The sequence below is a fragment of the Nanorana parkeri genome, unplaced genomic scaffold, assembly GCF_000935625.1.
Source record: "Nanorana parkeri isolate BGI_ZX_2015 unplaced genomic scaffold, ASM93562v1 scaffold1450, whole genome shotgun sequence".
In the NCBI taxonomy this organism is placed as follows: domain Eukaryota; kingdom Metazoa; phylum Chordata; class Amphibia; order Anura; family Dicroglossidae; genus Nanorana; species Nanorana parkeri.
The window spans coordinates 368,723-381,063 of NW_017307718.1; the positions used below are offsets into that span (position 1 = coordinate 368,723).

General features: G+C 41.7%; 1 protein-coding gene across 1 annotated transcript in view; it reads right to left on the reverse strand.

Moving 5' to 3' along the window:
- LOC108798321 (serine/threonine-protein kinase LMTK3-like) overlaps positions 1–12,341 on the reverse strand; it is a 63,012-nt gene that overhangs the window by 20,563 nt on the left and 30,108 nt on the right. The window contains exons 6-10 of the mRNA XM_018570059.1: positions 10,016–10,103; positions 8,572–8,720; positions 4,229–4,313; positions 3,431–3,552; positions 2,071–2,220 (exon numbers count right to left, since the gene is read on the reverse strand). Coding sequence (XP_018425561.1) covers positions 2,071–2,220; positions 3,431–3,552; positions 4,229–4,313; positions 8,572–8,720; positions 10,016–10,103 — 594 coding nt within the window. The remainder of the gene's footprint in view (positions 1–2,070; positions 2,221–3,430; positions 3,553–4,228; positions 4,314–8,571; positions 8,721–10,015; positions 10,104–12,341) is intronic.

The window sequence follows — 12,341 nt, forward strand, 5'->3', positions numbered from 1 at the left end:
GGGCGGGGGGAGGGGGGGGGGGGGGGGGGGGGGGGGGGGGGGGGGGAGTGTAAGCTAGTGCTATTCAGCATTGCTGATTTTCATTATAATGTATTGCTGGGACTTGTAGTCCTGCATAGTTGGTGGTATTCTGCATTGCTGTATAAGTATTATACAGCAATGCAGAATACCACCAACTATGCAGGACTACCTGTCCCAGCAATACATTATATTAAGTAGGGATGCACCAGTGCCAATACTGGACATTTTCACGAGTACTCGTACTCATGAAAATGCCGCAATACTAAGCGCAGATACCGGCACTAAATTCGCCACTATATTTTTAAACTGAGACGGCTGCCTGAGGTCCTGCGTTTGCTGGGGACCTTGGCAGCCTTCCTGTTAACCACCTGTTTATAGTGCCTTCCCATGGCGGTGGGGGGTTGGGGGGACCCTTCATGGTTTCTTGCATCAGGGCCCTGAAGTTTCTTGTTACGCCTCAGAAATAGGTCCTGCACTTGCATTCACAGGCTTGAATGCTCCATCTATTTTAGCAACCCTTGGTTAACTTGGAATTATAGCAATAGCAATGACAAATGTATGACACTGTATGTGGTAAGTTGGGGGCTACAGATTGAGTACAGGAGATATCTGCCGACAAGCTTGAGCTACATGCTACAGGCGACATTGAGCTGTGAGATGTGAACAGCTCCATTGAAATGCATTGGATGAGCTACATTAAGCTACATTGAGCTTCATATTTGAGTGATTTTTAAGCGGAAATCGTGCTACAAATTGCTAAGTGTGAATGGGGTCTTAGGCCTTGGCCCAGGGCGCAACAGTAGCTAGGGGCGGTGCTTTTCTACCCAAGCCATTTCATCCAGCACCCTGCTTTCCATTGTTTTTATAATTATACACTGAGTGGCCAGATTATTATGACCACCCCATCAGTACTTCGTTGGGCCACGAGATGACTTCGTTGGGCCGACCTCGTGACTCCACGAGATGTTGAAAGGTGATGCGAGGAGTCTGACACTGCACTGTTGCCCTTATGTTGTCTTGTACCAGTCTTGCCACTCTCCGTTCTGCCCTAACATTGACTAGTTGCTGAATTCTGCTGTTTTGCTGATACTCGCTCCATGGCTTGAGCGCCAACAATCATCCCACGTTCAAAGGCTGTTAAATCGCGTTGTTTACCCATATCTTCAGAAATAAATCACTTCTAATGTCGTGGTAAACAACCTGCTTCCCTATTTATAATGGTCTGGCCCTCTAGCAACTTCAGTGTGAAATTATAGCTAATTATAGCTAATTTCCCTTCAAACGTCAGGTGGTCATAATAATCTGGCCACTCAGTGTATAGATGCATTCATACAGGGCAGGATTTAGATTTTTTCATCCACTAGGCCAGCTATTTTCTGTCACCCGTTATTCCCACACACTCACACAGCATACAGTAACAGAAAGATCATGATCATATTTACAGAATGTGATTTAATAAGATGAACTGACCACTATCACAACCAGCAACATGTCCACAGCAACAACATATTTACTGTACTACTACAAAAGGAGACTTCTGCAGAAACACAATCAGTTCTGCACCGACACCACCAGAATCATATCTGCAGAAACAAAGTCAGTACCATACTGACACTAGCAGAAACATGTCCATGGAAACAAAGTCAGTACCCTACTGACACACCAGAAACATGTCCACAGAAACACAGTCAGTACCCTACTGACACACCAGAAACATGTCTGCAGACACAGAATCAGTACCAGCCCTGTATATAAAGCAAAAAAATTAATTAATGTGATAGCTCGCATTGTTTTCCAGTTAGTACGCTAATGACTATAAACAGCCTAAATGCTATATAATCCATGTAATAGGAATCTGTGATATATAATTTCCGTTACACAGAAACTTTCTTTCTCACTTTAACAGAAATGTGAAATTTACAGAGTTTTAGATGTTGTTTTTTTCAGTATTATAAAGTTTTCTCTGAATTAAACAAACATCCATTTGAAATGAAGCAGAAACAGTAATCAGAATCTGTTGTCAGTATAAAGGTTTATAGATGATCTTACCAGTAATCCGAATGGGGTAGCTTAAGTCGAGGCTTGGCCAATTTAATTTGCTGTTCCTTGATCACAAATGTCAGCACTTCCTCATCGGACAGGTGACGGTATGGCTGACTTCCAAATTCATAGAGTTCCCATATTGTAACTCCTAGAGACCTTTAAAAGAGTAACAGACAATATAGTGAAGCAATATGGACAGTTAAGCCATTATGGTTTCATTTATAGTTGTTCCTGAACTAGAAATCTTCAGCATAAAATAATATATTAATTTTGTTTTGGATTTAAGTACGCTTTAGGAGTATGCTATTTGTGTTCTTGCATTCAAAGAGGCTCCAAGGTGAATTTCTTGAGCAATTAATTCACCTTGGAGAAGAGCAAATTAATTCACCTTGGAGAAGAGGAAATTAAGGGTCAATAGATCACCTTGTATAAATATATATATAGGAAACTTAGCAGAACGTTGTTCACTTCAAGGTTACAGCAAAAGACACTCTTTGCAAATGAAAGAAAAGAGGTCTATACTCTGCATATGGAAAGGATTCTCAACTGAAAGAGTTGTGAACATGAACTGTTTGCCACCGGAACTGATTCTAGTTAACTAGATTCTTCAAAAAAAGGCAGAATGTGTTTCTAGATACAAAAATATAAATGGCTATTACTATTTGTCAGAAAAAAAATGCAGAATGTTGATCTGTGGTGTTATTACATTACCTTTGGGGATCAGAAAAAAATACTTTTCTCTGTTGGAGTATATTGGACCATTTGGACCTTGTTTTGGAAGGGCTTTTTGCCTTCCTTTAAATCAACTGTAGGTTTAAGATTTTTTTTTTTAGTTGAACTCAATGGGTGTATATTTTGTCAACCTGATATACTGTGTAACTGTGTAAACTCTAATTGGTTACAATTGTCATGGGCATATTGTTTGGGAATGAAGCTGTAGCCACGCTGAATGCAACAGGCCCAATTAAAACTTTTCTTTTGTCTATGCACTTTGCCTGAAAAATACATTATAATGCGCCTGGTGTGAGTAAGCTCTAAATAAAATGATATATAATGAGGCTGAAAGCCTTATCCTCCTGATACAACATAAACTCAACAATATAATCCACTAAAATGGTAAATCAGCGGATCTGCATGTTAAAATACGAGTCATGCTTGTTTTTTTCACTGTCTGCTATTTCAGAAACCACGACAGTTCTAGGCCAGCGAGAATAATAAATATGCACGGTGTGATGTGCCATGTTTTAAATAATGCATTACAACCGTGTAGACTGCATGCATAAACCTAAACAGATCAGCTGTCTCTGGAGGAACACACAAAAAAACAAATCTAGTACAGGATAAAGGTGATGAACAAAACACTCACCAGACATTACTTTCCTTGCTCTGGTCTACCACAACTAAGTTTCCATGGACTTCATCTAAAAGTTCTGGAGCAACCCATCGCAATGGGATCCAGAGTCGATCTGGAGTAATGTAGTAATCCTCCTGAATATAAAAAAAATAGTTATTTCTGAGTAGGCACCTTGCAGTTTACATTATTTATGGAGTGGGAGGAAAAACAATGGCAAAACAAATTGAAAGGCAGCCCTTTCGGCCACTGTGGGATGGGGAATGAGGTGGGGCTTGGAGGGGGATCTTCACTGCCCACTAGTGGTTTTTCAAACTAAACCAGTGGGATAAGATCTGTGTTGTTACCATTGCTATCACCCCTCTCTTGCTTCCACCCCTTCCTATGATGAGCTTTCACTCTTCCTTTCTATGTCCACAGTCAACTGTCTTTCTACCTCCTCTATCTACACCTCCCTCCTGGTCCACGGTCAACTGCCACTCTGCCTCCTCCCACCTTCCCCCTTCACTATCCACAGTCAGCACCCAAGTCCCCTCTTCTCCCAATATATCATCTACCCTCACTACCACCAAGATCACCTTCCATTGTATCTTCCCAACAATCAGTTTAAATTAGATAAAACACCTAATAAATTTATATGTCTCCAGCTATAATATTGACCAATTGCGTAGCAATGCTCAGTAGGTTATGAATCACTCCAATGATTTAGACTGATGAGGGAAGAGAAACAAAGAACCTACATGAAATATATGCACAACCTTCTTTCTGAATTGGTTTATTCCAAAACATTTCAATCCTCTAGGTTGCCCATACCTTGTAATTGTTGTGAGAAATGCCGTAGTCTCCGATTCGGACAGTCAGATCAGAGGTAAGAAGGCAGTTTCTTAGGGCGAGATCACTGTAAATACATCAAAAAGAAAATTCTGTAAGGAGCTCCTTGATCTGCACCTGCAGACAAAAATAGACTGTGCCTGCCTACAAAAACAGAACAAATTATTCCCTTAAAGGGAGAACTTCAGAGTTAAAAAATTATTCCACCTTTTCTAGAAAAATAATAAATGCTGACTTCTTCATAAAAGAAAAACATGTGCATGTATTATTTTTCTGCATAGGAGCCAGAAAAGCATTGCAAACGTGATTGGTAGATTGCGGGTGTAATGCTCAGGCTCCTGCACTTGTAGTCCCTTGACAGTGGCAAGGGACTACAAGTGCAGTGGCATAACTGCACTTGTATTCCATCGAAACTACAAGTACCTCTGCCGCATTTGCTGATGGGACTTGTAGTTTCTCCATTCACTTGCAGGTTCTTTAGAGAGATGAACATGTAGAAATGTGCATGTATTGCAGAGATCTATTTTTCTTTGCTTTGACAAATGATTTAAGTAATATACTGTATGTTAAAAAGTGTGCTACCTAATGGCAGAGGTGTTAGATGGTGGATGCACCTTTAATTTGTCTATTAATTATATGGGTACTCCAAAAGCACAAAGCAACCAAATGGATTCAAACTGACACTATTAAATGGCAATCGAAATTGGTTGCTAAGGACAGCATGGCACTTTTATTTATAAATGAGGTTCATCTGAGCTCTATTTGTAGAGGTTTTTGTGACTTCTGCCACATGGAGAGAAATTAAGAAAAGTGATAAACTGTGCTATGTTCTGAAACATTGTCTATATGACTATCTGGACTAAACCGTTTTCTTGAAATCTTAGGTTTAAAAATATCGGCGTACATAGTTTGCTTGCTTACCAGTATCCACACACCCTCCACAAAGATTCCTCACTGAGAAGTACCTGCACTCCCACCACCACATGCTCAATAATCAGTGCACACATCCCCAGCAGTATCGGAGTCCTCCCAACAGTCACTGCCCACAAATAATTGTTCACATCTCAAGCAGTGTCCATGTCCTCTCCACAGACATGCTCACTCATCAGAGTCCACATCCCCAACAGTGTCTGTGTCCCCCTCACAGACATTGCTCAGTATACAGAGTCCACATATCCCACAGTGTCCATGTCCTAAGCACATGTACTAGGTGCTGCTCCAAGTTGGTCCACTTGGATCTGCTGACAGGTTGCACACACTAGCTTGCAATCAGCCACAAAATACACTGTAACTATAAGTAAACTCACTACTCCTGTATCAATTGAAGATTGATGAGTAATCTTGTAATTCATCAATTGGCATACAGCATATGTCTCAGACAAAATCCCTAACGCGTTTCACACATATGTTGCACTTAATCATAGACATTGCTCACTAATCAGTGTCCACATCGCAAGCAATGCCCATGTCCTTAGCACAGACGTTCTTCACTAATCACCATTTACATCTCAGCAGTGATTGTGTCCTCCCTACAGCTATTGCCCACTAAGCAGTCTCTCTTTACTGGCAGCGATAACTTTGTCACAGCTCTCACTCCCCTCTGTCCTGGATCTATACTGACTGCATTGTACTCTGATCCTCACTCTGCTCACTCCAACTCAATGGCACCATCTGCTCTCCCATTTGGATATTGACATATGACATCTTACAGAGTCTCCCACTCACTGCCATGCAGTGGCGGACCTAATAACCAAAGGGCCCTGGTGCAAGATTTTATCTTGGGCCCCCCTCCCAAGATGGGGGGGCGTGGGAGCGGATCACACTGGCCCCCGCACTCCCCCCCCTCCAGCGGTCTCTAATGTTGCAGTAGCGTGCTGGACTTACCTGAGACCATGCAGAGCACACCATAGATCCTGCATAGCCCACCTGAGACTCACTATGGTGGGCTCTGCAGGGTCCCAGGTGGGCTGGTCTGGTCGCTGGGGTCCCTTTCCCTGTACCTCCTCCCAACTCTTCTTACCTGCTGCTGCTGGGGCCCGGCCTCCTCCACCCCCTCCCCTGTCACCTCTGCCATGCTGCCCCGGTACAGTTGATACCCATGTAATAGGCTGCCTCTTACCCTCACATGGGTACCGGCCATACCCCCTGATGGCGGTGTTCTATCAAAGGTTGTGACTACGTTAGAATGTGTGACCGGTGACGTGGTCACACGTTTTAACGTAATACCGCCCTGTTTTTTGGTGGTGGAATGTGTGACCGCAAATAGGTGAAGCATTCCAGCGCTTTCCCAGCAGTTGCTTGTGCAGGAGAACCGATCTGCCCTGAAACAGCTGATCGGTCCTGAAATGTCACTTCTCTCCGACTGCGATCTTACATTCCACCGCACTCACAACTCAAACTGTGATAGAACAGAGGCCTGCCTGTAATCATTTAACCCTTTCGCTGCTAAGCCCTCCGGAACATTTTTCAAATCAGCTGGCCAAGGCATTTTTGAATTTTCTGCAATTTTTTCCTATTGATTTGATTTTCAACTGCTGCGTTGCTAGCGTTTGTAAAAGACCCCCCAAACCATATATTTTCTGAAAGCGCAGGCCCGGTAGAATAAAAAGATGGTGATACTAAATTTGTAGGCCACTGGCAGCGAAAGGGTTAATCAGAGAAATAGATTATAATAGGCAACACTACAGTGTAATATTCCGCATTATAATCCATTTGTCTAATTACATGAAATAGCAGTACATAACAGAGAAAGAGATTATAATAGGGAACGTTACAGTGTAATATTCCCCATTATAATCCATTTGTCTAATTACATGAAATAGCAGTACACAACAGAGAAAGAGATTATAATAGGGAACGTTACAGTGTAATATTCCCCATTATAATCCATTTGTCTAATTACATGAAATAGCAGTACATAACAGAGAAAGAGATTATAATAGGGAACGTTACAGTGTAATATTCCCCATTATAATCCATTTGTCTAATTACATGAAATAGCAGTACATAACAGAGAAAGAGATTATAATAGGGAACGTTACAGTGTAATATTCCCCATTATAATCCATTTGTCTAATTACATGAACTAGCAGTACACAACAGAGAAATAGATTATAATAGGGAACATTACAGTGTAATATTCCTCATTATAATCCACATGTCTAATTACATGAAGTAAGAGCCCTCCTTCCCCCGCTCGGACTCACCTTTCCAGGATAGCAGCAGCCATGTGTCGATGTGTGCACTGCAGGGGGCGGGGCGGGGTGTGTGACACACACAGGTCTCCTGTGACTCACCCTCTATCACGCCGCCTGTTACTATGGACGCGGCCGGGATGGGAGGTGAGTCACAGGACCCGCCCCCTCACTGGGAAGCCCGTCGGCAGTGCGGGGCCCCGGTGTTCTAACACCGGGACCTTGCACTGCCCCATATTGCAAGACCGGACCGCACTGAGGCTGTGGGGGTGCCCAGGACCAGACCCTACTGGGCCCCCCTACAGCCTCAGGCCCCCGGTGCGGCGGCACCGCCCGCACCGGCGGTAGTTCCGCCACTGCTGCCATACCAGGTAAAATGAGAATATAAAAACCAACTAATATAATTGTATATATTCTGTTACCAACCAACCCCTCTAGGAGAACTGCATGGTTTTATGAGCTGTACGTAAAGTTCATGGAAAAAAATAAAGAACCGCCCAGCTAGATGTTTTTCTACCTATTTTTGGCTCTCTTTCACATTTCAAGGAGTTCTAAGAAAATGTTATAAGGACATTCCACACTCCTTAAAGCTTCGCTTGGATGAAAGTTCATAATCTAATTTCTGCTGTTTTATTGACAGCAATCATTATTGTGATATTTCAGTAAGGGGCTTTTCTGCCCCTTTATTCCCTTCTCCTTCAATTTTTGCTAGAAAAATAATTTAATGAAACAGAACATTTATTCTATAAAACATATATACACATAGTTCATGGAAAAGATAGAGAGCCACCTAGTTACATTTTTTCTACCCATTTATGGCTCTCTTGAACGTTTCAAGGAGTTCTAATGATGTGTGTCAAGGACATTCCACACTCCTTGAAGTCTTGGCTGGATGGATGTTTTATAATCTCCTGATTTCTGCTGCTTTATTTACAACAATCTTTATAACAATATTTCATTTCATATGTGTCAGGGATTTTCTTCACCCATTTTATCTACAATAAAAATCTTATGAAACATAACTTTTATTCCCTAAAACATATGTACACAAACAGTTTACTATCATTAAATAAATGCTAAAACACTGAATGAAGTGTATGATGAATAGAACACATTAAGGAAGTGGTGTACCTGTGGATATAATTATTTTTATGAAGGTGCATGAGTCCAAGTGTTATTTCATATGCCATTCTCTGCAAGGTTGTAAGATCACAGGTCAAAAGGTCTGGTGTCATGCCATCAGCCTTCCGCTGGGCCCTCAGATAACGTTTCAGGTCCCCCTAAAATGAGGAGAAGAAGGTAATCGATCTGTAGCAGTTTGAGAATGCGAAGAAGCAAGAGACAGAATTAGCAAAGGCACTCTTTGTCTCAACCACATTGGAGTGAGTCATTTCTCATCAACTATCATTTCGTCTTAAATGGACCCCTCATCCCACCCCAGGCCCATTATCCCAGTCATCATTAGGCAGAACGTATCAACAGAGCTCACAAAGATGTGAAAGGCTTTATTCTTGTACTGGGTTCAGCAGCAAATATATCAGACAATCTGGAATTGTTTCTAAACCTAAAGTCTTCAAACAAAAACACTCCTAGAGGTAGGTTTTTATTTCAGAAGAGACTATGTATGTCTCTTCTGCAATACAATATACTCTCCTGCCTGTCAGCAATGTTTCTCATAAATGTACACTAAGCAGAGCATAGATCAGTGCACTACCTTGGCATACATTTGGAACCAAGGTGAATTAATTCTCATGCACATGCATGGGAGTTACTTTATCCTGGTCTGGCCAATCAAGATGGCCTTGTACACTTAACCCAGAAGAAGACCAGACAAAGATGTCACTAGCGGTGGAGATTGCAGCCATTGCATCACTGGAGGGTGCACTTTGGCAGGTAAGTCTGCCATAATGTGCAAATAAACTGTGTATACTTGAAATTATGTCAAAACCCCTAAGCACTGGCAACATCAATTGAGAAGGGATGGTGTGTCCCCTATCTCTATTATGTAGGAGTAAAAAAAACTACAGTAGGTTCTAGGTAGCAATGGAGGGGAAGCTATACAGTAAGAAGTACTGTATGTGCTGACTGCTTAAGCTGCTGGGTACCAGCTACTGCTGTTAGTTTTTATGTTTTATTTTCCTCTCAGGTTTGCCTTAAAGGAGAGTTGCAGACACATTGATTCTACCAGGCCCTCCCCATTTCATGCATAGCCCCAACTAGAGACCTGATATCTCTGAGTGCCCTGGACTACTCAAAGTACTCTACATGTGTGCCCTTTCCTCTGTACATTCTAATGGAGAAGCCACTACTTTAAAGCTTGTAGGGTGTAGGCTTCTTCATTATTTCCCATTCAAAGGAGGCAGTGCATGCACAGTGCTGCTTGGCTTTCTGGCTTGGTCTGGATTGAAAGCATTGCCCAACCTATTGTAGGTCCTGGCTCTTTGATCCAGGTCAACTGCTGTTCTGTTTTGTAGTGCGGGTAATTATTGGCATGGGGAGGTGGAGGAAAAGCAATCAGGGTTAATATATTTCTAATTATATCTGAGTTCAGAACGAATCTATGCTTTGGGCTTACCAGTTGACAGAACTCCATGATAAGAAGAAAAGGAATGGTCTCTGTGCACAGCCCCAGGCATTGCAGAATGTTTGGATGTTGGAGGCTTCTGGAAAACATGGAAATATACAATTTTCATGTATTACTTGTTTTATAAAACAATATTAAACTATTCTTATAGTATACTCTTGTAAATCCCATAATGTGGAAATACACAGTGAGTAAATCAGTATAGTAAATATATGCTTTCTTAATCAGGCTGCATCTTAATGGGGAAGGTGCAGCATTCCTGGGGGGAAAAAATGGTAGAAAGACTGGAGGAGCTTTTAAACTAGAAAGTGGGGGGAGGGCATAAAAATAAAATTACTTAAATTAAATGTAGATAAATTAAACATAGCCAAAAATAATACAGAAAGAAGTAAGAAAGGAGTTAATAATAGTGGGCTCACTCCAGTCAATACAGTTAAATTAGTCAAAACAGTCAATATAGGAAATCCGTTGGCACAAGTAAGTATAACTACCAACGGACGACCAAAATCAAGGCAGAACAATAAAAACAGTGGGGAACAACAAGGTAGTAAACTTTTGTCCCACAAAAAGAGAGGAATTAAATGTATGTACACCAACGCTAGAAGTCTGGCAAATAAAATAGAGCAGCTTAAAATTAGGCCAATTGAAGAGGACTTCGACATAGTGGGTATAGCAGAAACCTGGCTGGACAGCACGCATGACTGGGCTACTAATATAGAGGGGTATAACCTGTTCAGGAGGGACAGAGGTGGGAGAAGGGGGGGGTTTGCATTTACGTAAAAAATAATCTAAATATGCATATAAGGGACGATATCACGTCAAATAATGGGGAAGACGTGGAAACTCTATGGCTGGAGCTAGATATGACGGACGCTAGCCGTAAACTTCTCGTGGGTATTTGCTATAAACCTCCAAATATAGGGGAAGAGGGAGAAGTCAATCTTCACTCACAGATAGGAATAGCTGGGAGAGAGGGCAATGTAGTCGTGATGGGTGACTTCAATTACCCAGACATAAATTGGGCCAATGGAACTTCGGGTTCGGCAAAGGCGGGGCGATTTCTAAACATGTTGCGCGACAACTTCATGGACCAGATGGTGGAGACTCCTACCAGAAAAAATGCCATCTTAGATCTAATTGTCACTAATAATGCAGAGTTAATCGAGGATATTGTAATTGGGGAGTCATTGGGTAATAGTGATCACAATGTGATTACTTTTAATATTGAACACAGAAAAGGGAAGTGTACTGGAAGGACTAGAACCCTAAACTTCAGAAGGGCCAACTTTGAGAAGCTGCGCAACCTAGTGGGGGAAATAAAATGGGAAAACTTATTTCAAAACCTAAACACAGACCAGATGTGGGATTGTTTTAAAAACACACTACATACTGCTACTTCAAAGTGTATACCTTTAGGGAGCAAAAATAAAAGATCAAAGACTAAACCAATATGGTTTAATAAAACTGTAAAACAACACGTCAAGGACAAGAGAGCGGCATTTATAAAATATAAGACGGAAGGGACGGCATTGGCGTTCCTTAACTACAAAGAATGTAACAAAAAATGCAAACTAGAAATCCGGGCAGCTAAAACTGAGTGCGAAAAGCATATCGCCGCAGATAGTAAAAAGAACCCCAAAAAATTTTACCAATATATTAACAGTAAAAAGGTGAGAAAGGAGCAGATAGGCCCAATAAAGGATGGAAGCGGGAAGCTAGTCACAAACGACAAGGAGAGGGCCGAGGCGCTGAACGCTTTTTTCTCCTCATACAGAAAGAAGTAAGAAAGGAGTTAATAATAGTGGGCTCACTCCAGTCAATACAGTTAAATTAGTCAAAACAGTCAATATAGGAAATCCGTTGGCACAAGTAAGTATAACTACCAACGGACGACCAAAATCAAGGCAGAACAATAAAAACAGTGGGGAACAACAAGGTAGTAAACTTTTGTCCCACAAAAAGAGAGGAATTAAATGTATGTACACCAACGCTAGAAGTCTGGCAAATAAATTAGAACAGCTTAAAATTAGGCCAATTGAAGAGGACTTCGACATAGTGGGTATAGCAGAAACCTGGCTGGACAGCACGCATGACTGGGCTACTAATATAGAGGGGTATAACCTGTTCAGGAGGGACAGAGGTGGGAGAAGGGGGGGGGGGTTTGCATTTACGTAAAAAATTATCTAAATATGCATATAAGGGACGATATCGCATCAAATAATGGAGAAGACGTGAAAACCTTATGGCTGGAGCTAGATATAGCGGACCCTAGCTGTAAACTTCTCGTGGGTATTTGCTTTTCTCAAAGGCTTTTGAT